Genomic DNA, 24,131 nt, shown 5'->3' on the forward strand with positions numbered 1-24,131 from the left:
TCTAGGTGAAGAAACCCCACACAGCTGAACAATAGTTTACAACAAAGAAATGCTAACTTTCTGCAGGAGAAAATAGCCCACAACAATAGGGAGAGTACCCGAACCGGGGGTGGGCTGCCTTCATCCATCCCTTCACTCAGATGGAGGAGGGAGTGATCCAGAACACAGAACAGGCAGAAGCATTGGAGATGGCATGGCTGGTGCAAGTCCACCGCAGGGTTTCTGCCTTTAGTACCACAATCTCTCTTTCCTCTTATGATCCTGCATGTAGATAGTTTGTCATCTTGCTGCTATCTATCGCTGAGAGTCATCCACTGCTTTGTTAACTATTACCGTCATAGTAACCCTTGCCCCTTCTCCAGGTTCTCCTCATCCTTTGGAAGATGAAGCAGAGGGGGAGAACCCTCCCGAAGAAACACCGTCACTCGCTCAGTCTTTTCCAAGCATCAGCTCAGAGATCGGTACCCTGGTTGGGATAGAAAGTGAGCTAGAGGAGGATACACAAAGGGATTCACAAAGCACTTGTGAGCAGCAGCAAGAGGCAGTGGAAAGGGAAGCCCAGGACTTCTAGAATTATAGAACTACAGCACAGAAACTGGCCATTCAGCCCAACTGCTGTATGTGGATGCTTATTCTCCGCACAAGCCTCCTTCCACCTTTTCCCACCCTGCACCCGTATCTCTCTATTCCCTTCTCCCTCAGGTATGCACCAAGACTCCCTTAAATGAATCAATGCTATCTACTTCAGCCACTCCATGTGGCAGCGAGTTCCACATTCTCACCTCTTTCTCTGTATTGGTTGGATTTGCTGAAGAAATTGAGCCATAGGTGCTGCAGAACTCCAGGGACCCATTATAAGTGGTTGTTAATGCTTGGAGGGGAAAAGAAGTCACATTTTGTTCCTTAGAGCAAACATAAAATTTATTTTTTCAGCAATTGTACAAGTATCATTTTGAGGGATAATTAAGCTCCATCCAGGGTGCTAAAGAGGCAAAGTGCAGCTTTCTTCTACTGAGTACTGTCTTGAAATTCTGCTCTCACTTATTAAACAGGGTGTGACTGAAAATTACATTTCTAAATATACCTTAGCTTTTTTCATGTTTTCAGCCTGACAATAATATGCATAATATGGAATATGATGAAGAATATTCCTCTTCCCAAGGCAGCCACACATAAAGGGATTATTTCAAACCGGATTAGAAATCCGTAACCACCAACCAACTCTGAGGTGTTATAAGGCTCTATGATGAGCATATGCAGAATCTTTTTCATTTTTTATAAGAATGCAACATAATATTGCTGAATATTTACATATATGGGGTTATTAATGTCAGTGAACTATTAATATATTAAATATAGTAATGCATTTTGTTGAAACATCAGACACTGTTTAAGTGATAATTGTGCCAACCATTATAGTTGCATTAATCACCTGAAATGATAAATAAATCATTGTGAAAAGAACACCTTCTCTGTAGTTACTGCATAATATTACTATCAGGAGAAAACAGTGAAATTAATTTAAATTAAGTTGCATATCTTATATAGGAAAATCTTATATACTAATAAATGGCTGTTACCTTTCCTAGGTAAACACAAGAGTTTAATTTAGTTTTTGAATTTATATAATTTTACTGAAAACCGTTATTACAAGCAGTTCTTATGAATTGACCCTTTGATGCGGCTGCTTCTTTCACCAAATTATCTCCAGAATGTCACAGTGTGACAATATTGATGTCATAATAATCATGGCAAATGTATCTTAAAGCAGTATGTGTGAAATTAGTGATTTTAGGTTTACCTTCTGAAATGTAAAATGAGATTTTTGCCTTAAATTTACTGAGAAGTACTAGTTACCGTAATGAAAAGTTGTGAATTTTCTTCATTTTCTATTTCTTGTATGTGAAGATTCCATATGATATAGGGGTGTAGGCACATTGCCTCTGTAACATAGGATCTACCGTAATGCCAGGTTATTTATCTGTCAATAATGATTAACAAGAAAATACACATCCTTGCATAGATTATATACAGGATATTAGATGGCAGCAATTTGTTTGGGTGAATATGACGACACTAAAATCTGCTGCAGTTTTTAGCTTCCCGAGTTTGAATTATTGCCATATTTTTCTGCCAGTTTTTAAAAATTGTTTGCACTTCATACTACCAATTATGGCTCAAATTTCTGCGAGGCTCAGCAGCACATTTCTGGTGTTAATTCATCCGTAGTGAACAGAAGAAGCAGAAAATTGGCTAGGACCCAAATATGGTAGGTGTCCACCTACAGTGCCAATTTCCATTGGGAACTGTTTGGAGCAGACCCTCCATCCACCCCTAAACATGACCCATGATGTGAGAACGGGCTAGGCTAACCAATGGGAATTCCCACACTGGAAATTTCCTTGACCTTGGCTTCTTACCACCGAGTGCCCCCATTCCAGTAAAAACTCTGCATACGGTCATTCTGAGTAGCAAATGTGGACCCCACCTGCTGGTCTAGGCCTTGGACATGGCTGGACCCCCATAAAAAATGCCAGCTCCATTTGTTACATTGGCCTCATTGTACTATGCCCTTAAAATTTGTATGCTGGTAGCGCAGCTTTCTATGCAAGCAACTTGCCAGCACCATCTATCCCGTCCCCCCTTCTGGAAGGTGCCCAGGATCTGCCCAGTGACAGGGGCACCTGTCAATCATACGCTGATGCGGTGACCTCTCCCGACCCTGAATACTTCAGGGGTTCAGGAGTGGAGGTCACCAGCAGCTGCTCCATTGCACTTACTCTGGTGAAGCGGTTCCACGTATTTTCGGAGCCCATGTATTTTTTTTTACTAAAGATGGAATTTCAGTGATGGTAAGGGAGTCAGTGAAAATTGATCAGGTAGGTGAGCATCCAGCAGAAATGGGGAAGGGGAGCTCAGGAACTCTAGAACACAGTATATACTATTAAATATGGTAGTAACAAAAAAATAACTGCCCTCTGAACACCAGCTCAACATTGCTTGGATACAGTAGTGGATTCTTCAAGAAGTTTTGCTAACCATATCCAGAATATCTACTTGTATAAAAGATATTAATCTCTTTTACCTAGGTATACAAAAAGTAAAGGGTTCTACTGAAAAACAATTTATCCATTTTTTTTTTACGCTTGCGAAACAACTATTGGCAACAATCTTCTTGGATATTCAGAACTGTTGTCATTTCAAACATGGCATAGGGTCAGGTACTGAAGGCAAAAATGTGGCTGGTATGAAACTGTAAGAGGCCAGAACAGAAAGCAAAATACTGCAGATCAGAAACAAAAATTGGATTTTTCTCCTTTGGGAATGAATGCACATTGGTAGCAACTATATTGTTGAATGATAAAGATCATTTGGCTCAAAAACACACAACCCCACCAGAGATCTATAAACCTGACACTGTTCAATTTCCTGGGGTTGGGCAATTTGTATATTTTTGGCAGGCACCTGCACCAGCCTCGATGCTGCTGTGGCTCCCACTAGGTTGGGGAGAGAGGTGGGTGGGGGGATAGGAAAATGTGATGATGGACAGCTGCATGGTGGCAGAGTTAGCAGGTCTGTCTGAAGATGGTGGAAAAAGCTGTAAATCAGCCTCTTTCCATGAAAGCCAATTTCCCAAAGGGAGGCCGCTCTTCTGCCAAATAAAGTGCTGTATACCCTGCCTCTTGCAGGAGTCTCTTGACCTGACGCATAAGAAATCACAATTGCATGGGCCAGGCTAGATGAAATCCCAACAGAAGGAATAGCAAGGTGGAGTACCTACATTCCTGGATCTTGCTACAATTTCCAATGATGACAGTCCATGCCCGCCTCAGATGCACCGTTGGTAAGTATGCAGATTTTCGGGGCCTGTTGTCTCCCGACACTTGTGGAACAGATCAATCCAACATTCTCCACGACTACTGTGACCCCGCCATTAAACATCTGAATATTCACAGGTAGGGTAGCATAGTTACATAAAATTACATAGAATGTACAGCAAAGAAACAGGCCATTCGGCCCAACAGATCCACGCTGGTGTTTATGCTTCACACAAGCCTCCTCCCTCTCTACTTCATCTAACCTTATCAGCGTATCCTTCTATTCCTTTCTCCCTCATGTGTTTATCTAGCTTCCCCTTAAATGCATCAATGCTAGTCACCTCATCTATTCCTTGTGGTAGCGAGTTCCACATTCTAACCACTCTCTGGGTAAATAAGTTTCTCTTGAATTCCCTATTGGATTTATTAGTGACCACCTTATTTGTATGGCCCCTAGTTCTTGTCTCCCCCGCAAGTGGAAACCAGTAGTGGTTATGTTACTAGACTAGTAATCAAGAGGACTGGACTAATTATCCAGGGAACATGAGTTAAAATCCCACCATGGCCGTTTGAGTTTTTGAATTAAGGTTAAAACAAAATCTAGAAATAAAATGTTGGTATTAGTAAAAGTGACCATGAGGCTGTCGGATCCAACAGGTTCACTAGTGTCCTCTAGGGAGGGAAACCTGCTGTCCTTTCCCGATCTGGCCTGTGTGTGTCTACAGTCCTACACCAACGTGGTTGACTCTTAACTGCCCTCTGAATTGGCCTAGCAAGCTACTCAGTTGTATCAAACCACTACAGTGGTTCAAGAAGATAGCCCACCACCACCTTGTCAGGGCAACTAGGGATGGGCAATAAATTCCGGCCTTACCAGCAATGCCCGCATCCTGAGAATGAATTAACAAAAAATGTTGGTGTCAATATTGAAGGTTATTTATAAAATGGCATACTGTGACATCCCTAATCTTAAATAGCAAACTCCTATCCACAGTGAGGTCACCACATTTCAAATAATGGCATGTGGGGTTAAAATAACATGATGATCTGAATTTTTCTTTTTGACAGCAGCAAGGCTGTCCTGAACATAAACAAAAAATAACTGAGCATAATGGTACATAACATCTTATCTCACTCAGGATTTTAGTAAGGGTTGAATTCTTTAAATAGATTTGTAAGTTTAGAAATAGTCAGTAGTGCAATGTGAAGGAACACTATAAAGCAGTGAGTGGACCATATAAAGTTTCAGTAACATTATCACTGAAGCTTTAATGAGTTTGCTTATTGTAGTGTGCAGATGACTAGCCCCATGCTGATATAGACAAGTAGCACTGCATTTTAATTTCACAGTCAGCACAGAATAGATCTTTTAATAGAACACAGGACTGTATTCATAGATTAATAAAAGCATTTAACTGATTTCCTAAAACTGCATTTCTGCTATCTTGTTTAATGAATTCTGACAGAATGTCACAATGAAAAGTGGAAGGTAGGTACAGTATTTCCATAAAAGACACTGCTACCTTGCCATGAAATGTTGCCTCTCTAACATAGTCATGAATAGTTTAGATGCACTCTGCTACCCTTGAGATTTCCCATCATAATGGAATTTCACATGGGGTTGATCTCTTGTGAAGTTTCTCCTCCCTTTTCATCATCTCATTAAAATCTTCGGCTTCTATTTTCTGTTTTTCTTCTAGTTGCAGCTCCCTGTCCTTTTCTTCCTCTTCCATTTTTGCTTGTAGCTCTTTTCTCCACTGTCAGGTGAATAAAGTAAACATATTAAAGTGTTATACATTATTTAAATATGATGAAATGCAAAAGTAAACAAATGTTTATAAGTGTTTTTTTCACAATAACATCGCATCAAGTTCAAACCCGGGCTTTTGGGAGAGGCTGATGTCTTCAATAAGAAACTTTAATGAAGGCAATAAGAAACTTTAATGAAGGCATTAAAAGACACAAAAAACGATTCAATGGATAAATGTAATCACGTTAATGTGAATATGTAATTTTCTGATTTTGTTTAAACCCTTACTGAGAGAAAAACATTAGAAAATATTTTGAGTGATTTGTAGGACTCTGGGGCCAAATTGCGCAATCTGAGTGATGAGTTTACATAGGCAAAACCCTTTAATAACGAGGACGTTGGAATTCATAAGAAGTGTGACACAAAACATGACAACAGGAAGTCAAATTGTTCAGACAAAAAGTATGCACAGATGTTTCATATACATATATATATATATATATACACACACATATATTCCGGCACCAGTTCTTTTTCTATTAATGAGGCCAGACGGCAAGAGGGCAGATGCAACAACTACCTGGCACCGAGGGGATAGGGAATCTCTTGACCTGATACAAAAGGCATCACAACTGTATGGAACAGGCTAGTTGGTCCAGCTGGCCTTTTCCAGTCTGACGTTTTTGTATGTTCATCTATTCAAACACTGGTCCACCGTCAAGTTAATCAGATGCGCCTGGGTGAAACTCATTTTCCGGGACTTGTTTCCGCCTCCCAACTTTTAAAATTTTTACTGTCCTCCCACCCCCAACCCATCCATTCTTTGGGGTTAAAATCATGCCCATGGAGACTGTCCTACAAAGAGTAAGTTCAGTTAAGAAAAAGACTGAACCCAATTAAAATAATCCGTTTCTTATAATCATAGGGAGCACAAATGTAACTTATAATTAACCTCAACTACTGTCATTATCGGTAAAATCTTACCTGATCTTCAACTATTCTCCGCAGATCAAAGTTTGTACGAGTATTGAAATCAGCTGGTGATTCACGACCTGCTTGTGCTAACATTAGTTCTTGCCTGAAATAAAACATGACAATTATAGGTCTGTTAACAATTTACTTTCAGAAAAATTTAGTGAAGAAAACAGGAAGAATTAGAGTGCAAAATAAGCAGAGTTACAGGAAGAGAGAGAGAATTTTGTTTTGGCTGTGAACAATGCCATAGGAGATTAACTGGTACATTTAAATAAATCTACATAGAAAATTTACAAGACAGGAAGTTTGATCTTTTATTCACTATCTAATATGTGTTGGTGCATGTTACTGTGCTTTTTGCCATCACTTTAGAATTGATTTCTGTGCAGGAATAGCTATCAACCAGGTTAAGATCCTCTGATTCATTCTTTACATTTTTAAAAAGCTTTGTTTAAAATAAAAATAGTCCAGATACATTCAAGCATTCTTGTTGGAGTACCATGCTTGTTGTTCTAGAAAGCACAGTCAGATTGAAGTGGCTTTAAACAACAAAGGTTTAAGATATACTTACCTCAGTGCTAGCTAATGCATTTTAAAGGACTCAACCCATCCATAAAGCCAAATGCAAAACCAGCATGCCACTATAAAAATTATAAAGTATCTTATACTACTCACCTAAGTGGGTATATACTACTTTTTATCCTATTTATATTATTCAAAAATATCTTCTTTATAAAATGTTTCAGGTGTGGAGACTAGAACTAATTTCCTACTCCATTTAGTCCACATAGCTACTTCAGTTAGTCCTCTAAAATAGTATGGTGTAACAATTTGTTAAGGGCTAGTCGACATTATCATTGTGACTCACTCACTGATTTAATTATTTCAAAATCAGATGGTCAGAAAGGAGCTGAAGTGGGGCACTGTTTCCATTACTGCTGTTTAGCAGTAAGACTGCATAAAAGCACTTATAACAAGCATTTCTTGTTTATATTTAAAATGCCAAAAGGTCTGTCAGAAGAAAATTTAAATTATCGCCATGAAAACTTATTAAAATATACATGATGAATAATGGGGCTCTATCAGTCCATCACTCAATTTTAAATCCTGATGCTAGGATTTTTAAAATGATGGACAAATTGTCTAGAGAGAAATGATAGTCACTTCACAAAAAGACCTGCGAGACAATAAAGGTTTGCAACAGCTCATCCTAAAATAAATTTGATATAGTAATAAAATTACATTTTATTATGCTATTTTAGATAACACATAGTATAAACAGAATACTGGATGGCAAGCTGCTGAATATGGAATTTATTGCACTCACTTGAGGACCTCCGTGACTCCATAGAACCAGTAAATTTACAGCACAGAGGCCATTCCGGCCATCGTGTCTGTGTTGGCTCACTTACATCTGCAGTGCTTATGAGTTATTTGGTCTTCCCAACTCATCCATAATTCCATATTCAAATATTTATCATCAAGGATCCTCCATATCCTCGCTGCTGAAAAAAGTCCATCTACACCATATAACACTGTTCAGATCCATCACAAAATATAACATCTGTTCTAGAATGTCTATTTGGAATAAATCATACCATTTCAGCACTTTCTTTAGGTGCTTAGTTCATAGTGAAATATTTTTTCTTTAAAAAAACCTAATTTGATAAACTCTCAACAATTTCTTACTTTGCAGATTGTCAATCAGGATGTCATGCTTCATGCTTCAGATAAAGATATATTAGGAACATAGGAACAGGAGTAAGCCATTCAGCCCCTCGTGCCTGCTCCGCCATTTGATAAGATCATGGCTGATCTGTGGTCTAACTCCATATACCCACCTTTGGCCCATATCCCTTAATACCTTTGATTGCCAAAAAGCTATCTATCTCAGATTTAAATTTAGCAATTGAGCTAGTATCAATTGCCGCTTGCGGAAGAGAGTTCCAAACTTCTACCACCCTTTGTGTGTAGAAATGTTTTCTAATCTCGCTCCTGAAAGGTCTGGCTCTAATTTTTAGACTGTGCCCCCTACTCCTAGAATCCCCAACCAGCGGAAATAGTTTCTCTCTATCCACCCTATCCGTTCCCCTTAATATCTTATAAACTTCGATCAGATCACCCCTTAATCTTTGAAACTCCGGAGAATACTACCCCAATTTGTGTAATCTCTCCTCGTAACTTAACCCTTGAAGTCCGGGTATCATTCTAGTAAACCTACGCTGCACTCCCTCCAAGGCCAATATGTCCTTCCGAAGGTGTGGTGCCCAGAACTGCTCATGTTGTGTACTTCTGAAGCTACAATAAAATACTTAGGTGGGAATTTTAACTTCCAGGCTGGAAAGTTACCTAGCGAGCGGCCGGTCCATCTGGGAGTGGTAGCGGGGTGGTCCTGCCAATTTCAACACCTGGGGCTCAGTAACATGCCGCTCGCTGAATTCCCCTTAGTGTTCAAGAAATGACAATTGTGGCATTTCTACAGAATGAAGTATATTTAGATAAATAAGAGTAACCTTACATTGTAGGACAATGTGTAATTCGTGCTTCAAGTTGCAGGTGGTGGCTGTGATGGTTAGCCTCCATGCTTTTCTTTCAGTCCTCCATTGTTAAGGGGGTCTATAAGTCTAATAGGCTTTCAGTGTTACCTGTTGTTATGGAGACAGATATGGGTTAAGGGGCACAAGATGTGTCTGGGAGCTGTTTCAGGCTTCAAAAGCTCAATTCAAGAAGTATCAGTTTGTGAATGCATGTTGGGACATATAGTGAGGCAGTGGAGGAAGTGTTGGATCTGGAGGTAGTGAAAATCATCCAGATGCAAAACCTGTTGAGTAGTGGCTGACCTTTGTAGAGCAGCTTGCCATTTCGGTGATGCCCTTTTTATTCCAAACTTTTGGTCCACTTGCGGCGAATGCCACTGGAAAGTTGAAGTGCCACCACAGAAAAGAGAAGACCAACAGACTTAAGGATATTTTCAGTAGAACATAGCTCTCTCTACAGAATGGCAGCATTGCCAAAATTATCAGGAGTTTCAGGGCACATATTGGCCTGTGAAGGAGAGGGTGTGGATGGAAATTTGGTAGTGTGGCACGACCTGCCAGAGGTATTCCAGTGAGCCGTGTTCTAACTGATGATTCACTGCAATTTGGCATGCTAATAGTGCCTGGGGTTTTGAAGACTTAGCCCAGCTTGTTGCCTGAGATTTGGGAGCTGCCTCACAGGTATCCAGGGTCTTATCTCTGCCCATAAGGAATTTGAGATGCACCTATAAAGATTGTGGAATCATGAACTGGAACACGGACAGGAAGGTTCTAGAACAGGTTCATGATCATGTACTTGCCATCCCAACAGTGGGATAAGAATGCTGTTCAGATTGCATCCCATCAAAAATGTACTGCAGCGATTGTGGCCAATGGGCACATTAATGCACAAAGTATGTCCCAAGGTCACGCCTTTCTGCACTAAATCCCTGGAGGTCACAAAAACCATGGCAAAAGCCAACAAGCTCCAGATCCTGTCATATACGTACTTGGCTGTGGCCTGATGGGCAGGGGTCACAAACTTGTACAGGTCTCATTACTTGCAGCTAGAAGGTGCCTATGTCATCTATGGCACAACCTAGCCCTCTCTTACCCCTCCCCCAAATGTTCAGGCAAATCACCTTTAGCGCATATACCAAAACCTGAACAAGGAATAAATAGACATCTGTAAGGAAAAAAGATGGGTTTGTGATTCAAACATAGACCCTTTGTCAGAGGTTTAGTTCCTACATCTAAATATTAACCCACTTTCTCTCTTTACAGAGGTTTCTGACCTGTTGTGTATTTCTAGCATTTCTGTTTTCATATCAGTTTCCAGCTTTTGAAGTTTTTAATTCTTTTTATCAACACATGAGCTGTGCTTAGAGCTGGAAAAGCAACACAAATGTGTGGACTTCCTTTGTGTGAGCTCACTCCACTCAACTCAACTCTCTTGCTCCTCAGTCTTCCTACTCTAAAAAGATCAAGGCTGACAAAGGAACAGAGACTTACTAGTCCCCAATGTAAACTCCAAGCTGCCCCTCTATTAGGTATACCCAGAGACCAATTTCCACTGACCCCCATCTTCCTCCTTTTTCACCTAAAGCTACCTGCTAAGGAGTGATCTGTCTGTGGTACTACCAAACTGTACACAACTACATGCTCGTTATATATATTTCTGAGTTTTTTGCAGCGTTTTATGTACCATGATACAACTAGAAATGAAATTGTGTGTTTGTTTATGTTTGCACAATCTTTTATGCAACAAAATTTAACTGGAAAGGTAAACTTTGGAAATTACAATTAAAATAACAAATTAATAATATTCTTCAGAATGGTGTTCCATTTTTCTCTTAGTGAAATGTTGATGAATTTCCTCCTCCAATCCATTTATTTTAATTTGTTTATTTCTACATGGACTATCACCACAGAACTTGAGCCTGACCCATTCAGCATACCTTCTAAGCTTTCCTCAGTGTGTACTGCTCCAGCTCCAAGTGGACTGCTCACATGGCTATCTATTCTCCTGAGAAAAGAATCTCCTACAACATAGCCTTTCTGTGACCTACAGACTGTGCCTTTATCTAAGCTGTCCCCTTTGGTACTCTAGCTGCCATTTCCTCCTGTACCTTGTTATCTTCTGCAGCATTGGACAGTGCCTGGAATCTATTCCTTACTGTAATTTCACATTTGCAAGCTTTCTTACCATTTTTGCTTCTTTTCCCAACCATAATACATTCAATATCCCCATTTCCTTGGTTTCTGTCAGCACAGCTCTCCATATATTCATAACTCTGTCCCTGGTTACTCCCAACCCCACTTCCTGCTGGTTCACTCTCGAAATCTAATGTTTGCCTGGTCATCTCCATGACCTGCAATTGCCCACTTACCGAATCAAATGCTATCCTCAAAAACCCTCTCACTTTTGTCTGCCCTTGTAAGTTCCTGTATCTTGCTCCCTAAGGCCATAAGTTCTTTAAGCTTACTGATCAATACACAGTTTTTGCAACTCGTCACTCTTTTAGTGTAGCTTGCGTTCTCATTTGTGAGCAGTCCACAACAAACACACCTCACAGCCTCTATCTTAATTTTACTTTTCTCAGATGCTGCCCATTTAGCCTTGTTTTTCCCCTTTGCCCCCGTCATGTTTCAAAATCTATTGACCATTTTTCACAAAGGATTTGGAAAAATAGTTACTTCAAATGTTGGCTTTTTAAAGCATAGTGTATTCAGAAAAGTTTTCAAAAGCTGGGATGAGGTAGTTAAAGATGGTAATGAGCTAGCTTTGATATTGTTTCAACTTAGACCATAAATAAGCAAATTGTTAGCCTGACTCAACATGCCAAAAAACACCAGATACCCATTATGCTGGAAAGTCTTTCATCCCTTTTTGATTGAAAACAGAGATCTAAAATAGATCCTGGGACACAGCATACATTCACTTTAAAAGTAAGAACAAAGAAATAAGCGCTAACTGCACAGAAGCCCCTAGCAAAGTTTCTGAAGGGCAAAGAAATGAAAAACAATTTGCATATAAACCCACTCCAAATTACGCTGCTCAGACCTGTCACACTGGGATGTCACATTAAGGAAAGTCTGCACTTGCTTTATACTTTTTGGAAACATATAGAAACATAGAATATAGGAGCAAGAGTAGGCCATTCGGCCCTTCAGGCCTGCTCCGCCATTCAAAATTATCATGGCTGATCATCTAACTCAGTATCCTGTTCCCGCTTTTTCCCCATATCCCTTCATCCCTTTCGCATTAAGAAATATACCTATCTCCTTCTTGAATACATTTAATAACTTGGCCTCACCACCCTCTGAGTGAAGAAATTTCTCCTCATCTCGGTTCTAAATGCCATACCCCGTATCCTGAGACCCCTGGTTCTGGACTCCCCAGCCATCGGGCACATCCTCCCTGCATCTAGTCTGTCTAGTCCTGTTAGAATTTTATATGTTTCGATGAGATCACCTCTCATTCTTCTAAACTCTAGTGAATATAGGCCTAGTCGACCCAATCTCTTCTCATAAGTCAGTCCTGCCATCCCAGGAATCAGTCTGGTAAACCTTCGTTGCACTCTCTCCATGGCAAGGACATCCTTCCTCAGATAAGGAGAACAAAAGTGCACACAATACTCCAGATGTTGTCTCACCAAGGCCCTGTATAACTGCAGTAAGACATCCCTGTTCCTGTACTCAAATCCTCTTGCAATGAACACCAATGTACCATTCGCCTTCCTAACTGCTTGCTGCACCTGAATGCTCGCTTTCAGCGACTGGTGTACAAGGACACCCAGGTCTTGTTGCACCTCCCTTTTTCCCAATCTATCACCATTCAGATAATAATCTGCCTTTCTGTTTTTACAACCAAAGTGGATAACCTCACATTTATCCACGTTATACTGCATCTGCCATGTTCTTGCCCACTCACCCAACTTGTCTAAATCACATTGGAGCCTCTTTGCATCCTCCTCACAGCTCACATTCCACCCCAGCTTTGTGTCGTCTGCAAACTTGGAAATGTTACCTTTAGTTCCCTCATCCACATCCAAATCATTGATATATATTGTGAATAAGCTGGGGCCCAAGCACTGATCCCTGTGCTACCCCACCAGTCACTGCCTGCCTCCCGGAAAAAGACCCGTTTATTCCTACTCTCTGTTTCCTGTCTGTCAACCAATTCTCAATCCATGCCAGTATATTCCCCCCAATCCCATGTGCTTTAATTTTGCACACTAACCTCTTGTGTGGGACCTTATCAAAAGCCTTCTGAAAATCCAAATACACCACATTCACTGGTTCTCCCCTATCTATTCCAATAGTTACATCCGCAAAAAACTCCAGTAGATTTGTTAAACATGATTTCCCTTTCATAAACCCATGCTGACGTTGTCCAATCCTGTTAATGCCCTCCAAGTGTTCTGTTATCACATCTTTTATAATAGACTTTAGCATTTTCCCCATTATTGATGTTAGGCTAACTGGTCTGTAATTCCCTGTTTTCTCTCTCCCTCCTTTTTTAAATAGTGGAGTTACATTAGCCACCCTCAAATCTGTAGGAACTGTTCCAGAGTCTGTAGAATTTTGGAAGATGATCACCAATGCATCCACTATTTCCAGGGCCACTTCCTTTAGTACTCTGGGATGTAGATTATCAGGCTCTGGGGATTTGTCAGCCTTTAGCCCCATTAATTTCTCTAGCACTATTTTTTTTTGCTAAAACTGGTTTCCTTCAGTTCCTCCCTCTCACTAAACCCTTGGTTCCCTAACATTTCTGGAGGTTATTTGTGTCCTCTTTTGTGAAGACAGAACCAAAGTATGTGTTTAATTGTTCTGCCATTTCTTTGTTCCTCATTATACTTTCCTCCATTTCTGACTGTAAGGGACCTACATTTGTCTTCACTAATCTTTTTCTCTTGACATATTTATAGAAGCTTTTACAGTCAGTTTTTATGTTCCCTGCTAGTTTACTCTCATACTCTATTTTTCCACCCTTAATCAATCTCTTTGTCCTCCTTTGCTGAATTCTGAACTGCTCCCAATCCTCAGCCTTGCCACTTTTTCTGGCAATTTTATATGCTTCCTCTTTGGATCTATCCCTAATTTCTTTTGTAAGCCACGGTTGAGCCACCTTTCCTGTTTTATTTTTGTGCCAGACAGGAATGAATAATTGTTGGAATTCCTGCACATGTTCTTTAAATATTAGCCATTGCCTATCCACCGTCATCCCTTTTAGTAAAGTTCCCCAATCTATCATAGCCAACTCGCACCTCATACTTTCATAATTTCCTTTATTTAGATTCAGGACCCTAGTTTTGGATTCAACTACTTCACTCTCCATCTTAATGAGGAATTCTATCATGTTATGGTCGCTCTTCCCACACAACAATATTGTTGATTAATCTTTTCTCATTGCACCATACCCAGTCTGGGATCGCCTGTTCTCTAGTTGGTTCCTCAACGTATTGGTCTAGAAAACCATCATGTACACACTCCAGGAATTCCTCCCCCACAGTATTATTGCTAATTTGGTTTGACCAATCTATATGTCGATTAAAGTCACCCAGGATTATAGTTGTACCCTTCTTGCATGCATCTCTAATTTCCTGTTTAATGCCCTCCCCTACATCTCCACTACTGTTTGGAGACCTATACACAACCCCCACCAACGTTTTCTGCCCCTTGGTGTTTCTTAGCTCCACCCATACAGATTCCATATCGTGATTTTCCGAGCCAATATCCTTCCTCACTATTGCGTTGATTTCCTCCTTTACTAACAACATTACCCCACCTTCTTTCCATTTTTGCCTGTCCTTCCTAAATATTGAATACCCCTGGATGTTCAGTTCTCATCCTTGGTCACCATGCAGCCATGTCTCCGTTATCGCAACTATATCACGTTGAATGCGTGTACTTCCTGCACAACTAAGTAATCGTGCTGCCTCAGAAGCTCATTATGCTTATTTTAATATTGAAATCAGTATCGTGCCAATTTTTGGAGAGATTAATAAGCAATGACTCGATGGCCAGAAATGGTGGGGAATCGGTATTGCCAATCTCTGCCCATACTTCCAGTTCCTAACAGTGACTTTACACCACCACTGCTGATGTGAAGCAATGCATGGTTTTTGACTAATTTCATAGTTGAATTACTATAGTTGGAAAATAAGACCAGATGTAGTTCAAAATCATTGAGAGTGATGTTAAATTTTCTCTTACCTGAGCGAAAGACATGCCATCTTTTTTTCTACGTTCAACTGTTTCTGAAGTGGAGGGCTGGAATGAATGGGTCGTTGCGGCAGCGTCCGAGGCAAAGGGATATAAGGAACCACAGGAGGCAGGCAGAGCTGAGACAGAAGATCTGCTATTCGCCAACCCAGAAAGTGAATTGCTACTGAGCTCCTGAGAGATGGTGATGTTTTAGAGCTTGCATTAATGAAAGGATTTATTGGACCATTTAACTCTGCCTAGGAAAACAAAAGAAACAGGACATCAATACAAATTAAGTGGAGCACAGATAAGCAATATTTGTTCACCATCTATGTGTGAGTCGTACCATATAACAAGTTTGCAATGAAGCTACAGAGTATCATCTCAGTGAAACTGATTGTCGATCATGATTTTATTTTACCGTTTTCGTCCACCAGGGTTGCGGCGAACGGGCAGGTGAACCTTCGTGGAAATTCTCTCCCAGGGTGTCCAAGTTTTTGTCTTATTGGGCCACTTAGTTGCTTACCATGGTGTCTCACGGGCCACACTGTTCAAGGAACATACACAATAGCCTCTCGCAACCCCCTCCCTCACAATTATTTGAGTTAGCTGCTCCATTTCAGGAGCATAATGCAGGAGGATAGGTCAACAGGGCACAGGTCGGTGTTTGGACACCTCTGCTAGAACAGAAATCATTGCACATCATTTCTAACAGAATGCATTTTCAAACCACTGCATATATTTAAAAAAATTGTTTCCTTGATCTGTCAGTATTTATTGCAGCAAATCATTGGTAAAGAATCTCGGCCCGAAATTCCAGTGGGAGCGCAGGCAGAATTGGGGCTGATCACCAGTCAGGGTCTGGAAAACAGAACAGAACCCATTCTGCTCTACTTTTAGGTGTCAACCTTGGCTCAGTGGCACCACTCTTACCTCGGAGTCAGAAGGTTGTGGCTTCAAGGCCCACTCTAGAGACTTGAGTGCATAATTTAGGCTGACTTCAGTGCAGTACTGAGGGGTTGCTACACTACCAGAGATGCCATCTTTCAGGTGAGATGTTAAACCCCTCAAGTGGACGTAAAAGTTCCCATGGCATTTTTTGAAGAAAGGCAGGGGTTTTTCCAGTGTTCTGGCCAACATTTATCGCTCAACCAACATTACTAAAACAGATTATCTGGTCATTTAACTCATTGCTGTTTATGAGACCTTGCTGTGCGCAAATCACAACAGTGAGTACTCTTGAAAACACTACACTTCATTGGAAAAGTGCTTTGTAACATCCTGAGGTTGTGAAAGGCACTATATAAATGCAAGTTCTTTCTTCAGACTTCAATAACCTTAAGATTCAAGAGTTCACAAAGCCAATTACTACAATCTGTAAGGTAGACTAATGTGCATGGGGTTCTCCAGAATACCTATTTCATGCACACCCACCCCCCCCCACCCCTTCCAAACACACACCAACGTGCTGCTAGGAAATGTGAACAACTGGGTGGCGCAGATCCACATATTAGCATTACATCATTTGGTTGAGATGCCCCCATTTGACTGTCAAGTTGAAAAATCAATAAACACAAACAGGTCCTGTTGTGATCAGACATGCCAAGAGGACAAATATTTGGTTGACAAAAGTTAACTCAAACAAAAGCAAAATATGGCAGATGCTGGAAATCTGAAATAAAAACAGAAAATGCTGGAAACACTTAGCAGGTCAGGCAGCATCTGTGGATTTCTCTTCTTCTGCCTCTTTCCCTTGCAGCTGCAGATTTGCAGACTGTTGCCTGCTGCTCCTGCTCCTCATCCTCTTCCAGCCACAATAGCAATAGGAAATAAGGAAATGGCAGAGACGTTAAATAAATATTTTGTATCTGTCTGCACAGTAGAAGACACAAAAAACATATCGGAAATAGTGGAGAACCAAGGGTCTAATGAGAGTGAGGAACTTAAATATTAGTAAAAGAAAAAGTACTGGAGAAATTAATGGGACTAAAAGCCGACAATCCACTGGACCTGATGGCCTACATCCTAGGGTTAAAAGAGGTGGCTGCAGAGGTAGTGGATGCATTGGTTTTGATCTTCCAGAATTCCCTAGATTCTAGAACGGTTCCTGTGGATTGGAAGGTAGCAAATGTAACCCCACTATTCAAGAAAGGAGGGAGAGAGAAAACAGGGAACTACAGGCTGGTTAGCCTGATATCAGTAGTAGGGAAAATGCTAGAATCTATTATTAAGGACGTAGTAACAGGGCACTTAGAAAATCATAATACAATTAGGCAGAGTCAACATGGGTTTTATGAATGGAAAATTGTGTTTGACAAATCCATTAGAGTTTTTTGACGGTGTAACTAGCAGGGTGGATAAGGGGGAACCAGTGGATGTCGTATATTTGGATTTTCAAAAGGCATTCAATAACGTGCCACACAAGAGGTTGTTACACAAGATTAGGGCTCATGGGATTGGTGGTAATATATTAGCATGGATTGAGGATTGGTTAACGGACAGAAAACAAAGAGTAGGAATAAACGGGTCATTTTCAGGTTGGCAGGTTGTAACAAATGGGTTGCCGCAAGTGCTTGTGCCTCAGCTTAGATGAGGGGACCGAGTGTAATGTATTCAAGTTTGCTGATGATACAAAACTAGGTGGGAAAGTAAGCTGTGAGGAGGACACAAAGAGGCTGCGAAGGGATATAGACAGGTTGAGTAATTGGACAAGAAGGTGGGAAATGGAGTATAATGTGGGGAAATGTCAAATTATCTACTTTGGCAGGAAGAATAGAAAAGCAAAATATTTTTTATAAGGTGAGAGACTAAGAAATGTTGGTATTCAGAGGGATTTGGGTGTTCTTATACACAAATCACAGAAAATTAACATGCAGGTACAGCAAGCAATTAGGAAGGCAAATGGTATGTTAGTCTTTGCAACGGGGTTGGAGTATAAGAGTAAGGAGGTCTTGCTGCAATTATATAGGGCTCTGGTCAGACCACACCTGGAGTACTGTGTACAGTTTGGGTCTCCTTACCTAAGGGAGGATATACTTGTCTTAGAGGGGGTGCAACAAAGGTTCACTAGGTTGATTCCTGGGATGAGAGGGTTGTCCTATGAGGAGAGATTGAGTAGAATGGACCTATATTCTCCAGAGTTTAGAAGAATGAGAGGTGATCTCATTGAAACATATAAAATTCTTAGAGGGCTTGACAGGGTAGATGCTGAGAGGCTGTTTCCCCTGGCTGGAGAGTCTAGAACTAAGGGTCATTGTCTCAAGATAAGGGGTCAGCCATTTAGGACCGAGATGAGAAAACATTTCTTCAGAGGGTTGTGAATGTTTGGAATTCTCGACCTGGGGGCTGTGGATGCTCAGTCGTTGAGTATATTCAAGACTGAGATCGATAGATTTTTGGACACTATGGGAATCAAGGGATATGGGGATCGGGTGGGAAAGTGGAGTTGAGGTAGAAGACCAGCCATAATCTGATTGAATGGCGAAGCAGGCTCGAGGGACCGTATGGCCTACTCCTGCTCCTATTTCTTGTGTTCTCACAATAGCATCCCAAACCAGAAGTTTTGCCAGAAGACCCTAGTCAGAATTCCACTGTAGAACAGCTTGACATCAGCTACAACAGCCAACATAGCCAAAACAGCAAAAGCAGCACACTGGCTTTCAAAATGAACATAACAGCAGTTCACCTAAAAGCAGCTGATTATCCCTTTAAATAATGCAGACAATAGCATCCTCTTAACTGTTCCACCCACGATTAGTTGATGTATTACAGAACTGGCAAATAGCATGCTAAAGTTGTTCAAAATGGCATTTGGGTCTGGAAGCAGGTGCAGGATACTATTCCTTTCCTTCCTCCCCCTCCCCCCTCTTCCTCCTTTTCCTCCCCCCTTCCTTCTCCTCACCTCTGTCATCCTCTCCCTCTCCTTGGTCTAATTTAATTGTCCCGGCCCTCTAACCCTGCTGAACTGAATACTGTATTTGGTCTTGCCTACTCGTATTAATCTCCACAGGAGATCGCCCAGCATTAATTAAAAACATTTAGACTACACATCTTTTATGGAAAATAAATTAATTAAAAATGACTAACAATTCTGATAACGGTAGACAAGAGATTCATCAAATGCCCTTGGGTGCTAGTTTTGAACTATATTAGGGTGGAGCTTGTATAAAAGGAATTTTACATAGGAACTCGATGGTAATGAAATTTTTTCTGGATCCTAAGCTCATATCTGCCCCAAAAGAAATGACACAGACTGAATTCCACTTCCCACATTGTTAGGAACATGTAACTTCAATATTTTATAAAACATATTACTTGCTAATGTATGTAACGTTATTACATGGGAACAAAAGTGTGTCATCCAGGAAAGATTCTGGACAGAAGGCGTAAAAAAAGAGACTGGGATGGAGAACAAGAGGCAATGGAACATTCCTGGGTTTTCAACAGACAATGGGGCAGACTAGGGAATGCAGAGTAAGGGCTCTGTCCAGAGAGGATGCCTTGAAACAGCAATGGGATGGAGGATGCATAGAACAGATAAGATTATAAATGCAGGTCTATCTTTTCAGTTGTGCACTGTGAGATAAAGACATTTGGGGGTTGGAGGAGGTGGTGGGGGGGCGGAAGCGGTGTACGCCAGAGACCAATTGGGCTGATCATGAATTGACAGCCTGTTTTACACCCGATTTTCTTTCCTATTGAAGTAATTGAAGGTGTAAAATTGGCTGCCGATTCATTATGAGCCTGTTTCGTGCAACTGGCATAGACCAATTTCACTCCCATGATATTCAACATATCACATCTTGGGCAGTTGGGAAACACTGCAGTAATAATGCTGTTTTCCTAAATAAACAAATATTGTTTGTTCATACCGTTTCATAACTATTTATTATTTATGGATCATTTACAATAAAAGCACTACATTAAAACATGCAATTAGTTTCACAAATGAGGATGGGGTCCATGCTGGGGTCTATTATCACCCTTATCTTTGCTTTGTGGATCCTTTGTACTTGACTGACTGTATGTTGTAATGTAAACTAGCTGAATAAGAAGTATTTATGAATATTAAACAGATGGTATATATTTAGAATTTTGCAAAATAATATTACAATTGTAATGTTTTCATTGGTTCCAATTATCTTTTGACAGTACACAGAATGAGTAACAGAAAACAGTTCTGAACCTTTTGAAAATTTTTCTATAGAAAGAATTTGAAAAAAAAATTACTTTAAATATTGTGTGTTAAAAGTAAATAATAAAGAAGGGGCTGCCACGATAGGCAGTTAAGATACTAATGAGCTAGTTCTGTTGTGCCCTCATACGTTGTAAATAACAGCTATTTCGGTAGCTTGTCCATGTAATTGATAAACTCCTCACACCTATTTCACTGGGAGGGTTTAGATCTTTTTCGAACTATGAACAATCAGGAATAAAGCAGAATGTCAGACACCTAAGAAGTTGCTGAGGCAGAAAGGCCCAGAAAAGTAGGCTTAATAAGTCAGAATGCAGAGGAGTTAGTCTGTTTAAGTCAAGCAAGGTGACCTACTGAAGTTGGGTAGTATATTGATTATTTTTATGGTATTATGCGGAGATAAGTTGTAACAATTGAATAAAGTGAATCTGAACATATCTATAGCTTTGTACCCTATTGTGGAATAAGCAGCTTAATGACATAAACCAAATCTCAACTTATCTAGGGTCAATTTGGATATAAATTTCAATGGGGAATTTAACTGCAGGGGCTGTCACAGCTGAGCGTGATATACATGAACATTTCCAGCTGGGGCTGCTGGATAGTGATCAAGAACAGAAAGCTTGACTAATTTTTTTCCTCTCTCTAGCAAGCACACTGAGGCTATTTATAACACCCCCATTAGTGCCTCAGCTGAGGCTAGCACAGACCAGGGCCTAAATTTTTACTTGGAGCTGGGAAGATGGCCGTGGAGGGGGGGGGGGGATTTCCTAATGGGAAACCTGGAAGTACGGGTTTCCCGGACGTCCGTACGATTTTGACGTAAGGTCGTCTTTAATTTTTTTGTTGTTGGTTTCCCGCCCGACAAGCCAGCCTGATTGATAGGCTGGCCTCAATCAGATGGGAGAAGAGGAAGGAAGCGGATGCTTGAAGGTAAGGATGGAGGGGATCGGGGGATGGGGGGGTCAGGGTCACCAGGGGTCATGGGGATTTGGGGGTTATCGGTGGGATCGGGGGTCTTCGGGGGGGTCAGGGTCGGGGGTTGGAGACCGTGGGGAGGAGTCGGAGATCGTGCAGGGTGTTCGGAGATCGTTGAGGGCAGGGGGGGTTGGCTGCAGGTAGGTTTGTTGGGCCTGGGGGATGCACTCCTGCTGTGCTATAAAGGCACTTACCTGCAGTTTCGGGCCTTCTCGCCTCCTCTCATGTGGCATGAAGTAGAAGGCCCGGGAATCCCGGTCCCCAGGAGTTAAAAACAAAAAAGCTGTAAGAATGGAGGCCCGCAGCCTCCTCGAAAGTTTTTAGTGACTGACCTGCCTCCTAAGAGCGGGTTGGTCGCCTGCCCCTCGTCCCGCCTCCGTTAAAACCGGAAATGGGCGGGTTGGAGGAAGGTTTTAGATTTTTATAATTTTTACTGCCCCCCCTACCCCCAACCCACCCGTTTTTCCGACTTAAAATTTAGGCGCATATGTGGAACCTCTCGGATCTATATGGTTCTTTGTCACATTACATATGGCATTTATCCACAAAGAACTCCAAGAAAATAGGAACATTTTCATAAAAGACTGACCAGGAGTTCTAAGACCCTTTTACCACAAAGCACCAGAGCTTCCTTGTGTTTCTTTGCTAATACAGTACTATACAATGCCATATTTTCAATCCCAACCCAAACTTTTATCTTATTTTTCTAATTTATGAGAATATTACTGAATTTTTTTTGTTACGGAAGTCCTGTTATTTCTGGATTTCCTCCTAAAATATTTTAGTTTTTATTGTATCAAATATTATTTGCCTAGTTATTTCTCAGGAACAACATATTATGGAGCTGCAGTTTCTCTTCCAATTTCTACCATCAATAAGTCTGTACCCTATAGGAATCCTTTCTCCTTCAGATAATTTGTTTTACATTTCAGTCTAAATCTCCTCCTTTGTGACTCTCAGTTTCTCCAGGATGGTAATAAGGCATGGATGTTAGGGAACTTGGGGAAATAAATAGTGATGTCTTGAGGAGTGTACATATTACAGAGAGGGAGGTGCTGGAAGTCTTAACGCGCATCAAGGTAGATAAATCTCCGGGACCTGATGAAATGTATCCCAGGACGTTATGGGAGGTTAGGGAGGAAATTGCGGGTCCCCTAGCAGAGATATTTGAATCATCCACCGCTACAGGTGAGGTGCCTGAAGATTGGAGGGTAGCAAATGTTGTGCCTTTGTTTAAGAAGGGCGGCAGGGAAAAGCCTGGGAACTACAGACCGGTGAGCCTGACATCTGTAGTGGGTAAGTTGTTAGAGGGTATTCTAAGCAACAGGATCTGCAGGCATTTGGAGAGGCAAGGACTAATTAGGAACAGTCAGCATGGTTTTGTGAGAGGAAAATCATGTCTCACGAATTTGATTGAGTTTTTTGAAGGTGTAACCAAGAAGATAGATGAGGGCTGTGCAGTAGACGTGGTCTACATGGACTTCAGCAAAGCCTTTGACAAGGTACCGCATGGTAGGTTGTTACATAAGGTTAAATCTCATGGGATCCAAGGTGAGGTAGCCAATTGGATACAAAATTGGCTTGACGACAGAAGACAGAGGGTGGTTGTAGAGGGTTGTTTTTCAAACTGGATGCCTGTGTCCAGCGGTGTGCCTCAGGGATCGGTGCTGGGTCCGCTGTTATTTGTTATTTATATTAATGATTTGGATGAGAATTTAGGAGGCATGGTTAGTAAGTTTGCAGATGACACCAAGATTGGTGGCATTGTGGACAGTGAAGAAGGTTATCTAGGATTGCAACGGGATCTTGATAAATTGGGCCAGTGGGCCGATGAATGGCAGATGGAGTTTAATTTAGATAAATGTGAGGTGATGCATTTTGGTAGATCGAATCGGGCCAGGACCTACTCCGTTAATGGTAGGGCGTTGGGGAGAGTTATAGAACAAAGAGATCTAGGAGTACAGGTTCATAGCTCCTTGAAAGTGGAGTCACAGGTGGATAGGGTGGTGAAGAAGGCATTCGGCATGCTTGGTTTCATTGGTCAGAACATTGAATGCAGGAGTTGGGATGTCTTGTTGAAGTTGTACAGGGCATTGGTGAGGCCACACTTGGAATACTGTGTACAGTTCTGGTCACCCTATTATAGAAAGGATATTATTAAACTAGAAAGAGTGCAGAAAAGATTTACTAGGATGCTACCGGGACTTGATGGTTTGACTTATAGGGAGAGGTTAGACAGACTGGGACTTTTTTCCCTGGAGAGTAGGAGGTTAAGGGGTGATCTTATAGAGGTCTATAAAATAATGAGGGGCATAGATAAGGTAGATAGTCAAAATCTTTTCCCAAAGGTAGGGGAGCCTATAACGAGTGGACATAGATTTAAGGTGAGAGGGGAAGAGATACAAAAAGGTCCAGAGGGGCAATTTTTTCACTCAAAGGGTGGTGAGTGTCTGGAACGAGCTGCCAGAGGCAGTCGTAGAGGCGGGTACAATTTTGTCTTTTAAAAAGCATTTGGACAGTTACATGGGTAAGATGGGTATAGAGGGATTTGGGACTAGCTTAGTGGTATAAACTGGGCGACATGGACATGTTGGGCCGAAGGGCCTGTTTCCATGTTGTAACTTCTATGATTCTATGAATATTCCACTTGAAGCTTCAACTGTTAGTAAGAGCAAAATCACGGGGGG

The 24,131-nt window shown here is 41.1% G+C and overlaps 1 protein-coding gene across 2 annotated transcripts in view; it reads right to left on the minus strand.

The window, feature by feature from the left end:
* Positions 1 to 903: 903 nt before the first annotated feature.
* Positions 904 to 24,131, minus strand: part of tmem232 (transmembrane protein 232) — a 118,916-nt gene continuing 95,688 nt past the window's right edge. For both annotated transcript variants that reach the window (XM_067982944.1, XM_067982945.1), the window contains 3 exons: positions 15,282 to 15,529; positions 6,553 to 6,646; positions 904 to 5,575 (listed from right to left, as the gene is read on the minus strand). In XM_067982944.1, the coding sequence (XP_067839045.1) occupies positions 5,417 to 5,575; positions 6,553 to 6,646; positions 15,282 to 15,529 (501 nt within the window). In that variant the 3' untranslated portion in view covers positions 904 to 5,416. The remainder of the gene's footprint in view (positions 5,576 to 6,552; positions 6,647 to 15,281; positions 15,530 to 24,131) is intronic.

Source organism: Heptranchias perlo, chromosome 4 (assembly GCF_035084215.1).
Source record: "Heptranchias perlo isolate sHepPer1 chromosome 4, sHepPer1.hap1, whole genome shotgun sequence".
Lineage (NCBI taxonomy): Eukaryota > Metazoa > Chordata > Chondrichthyes > Hexanchiformes > Hexanchidae > Heptranchias > Heptranchias perlo.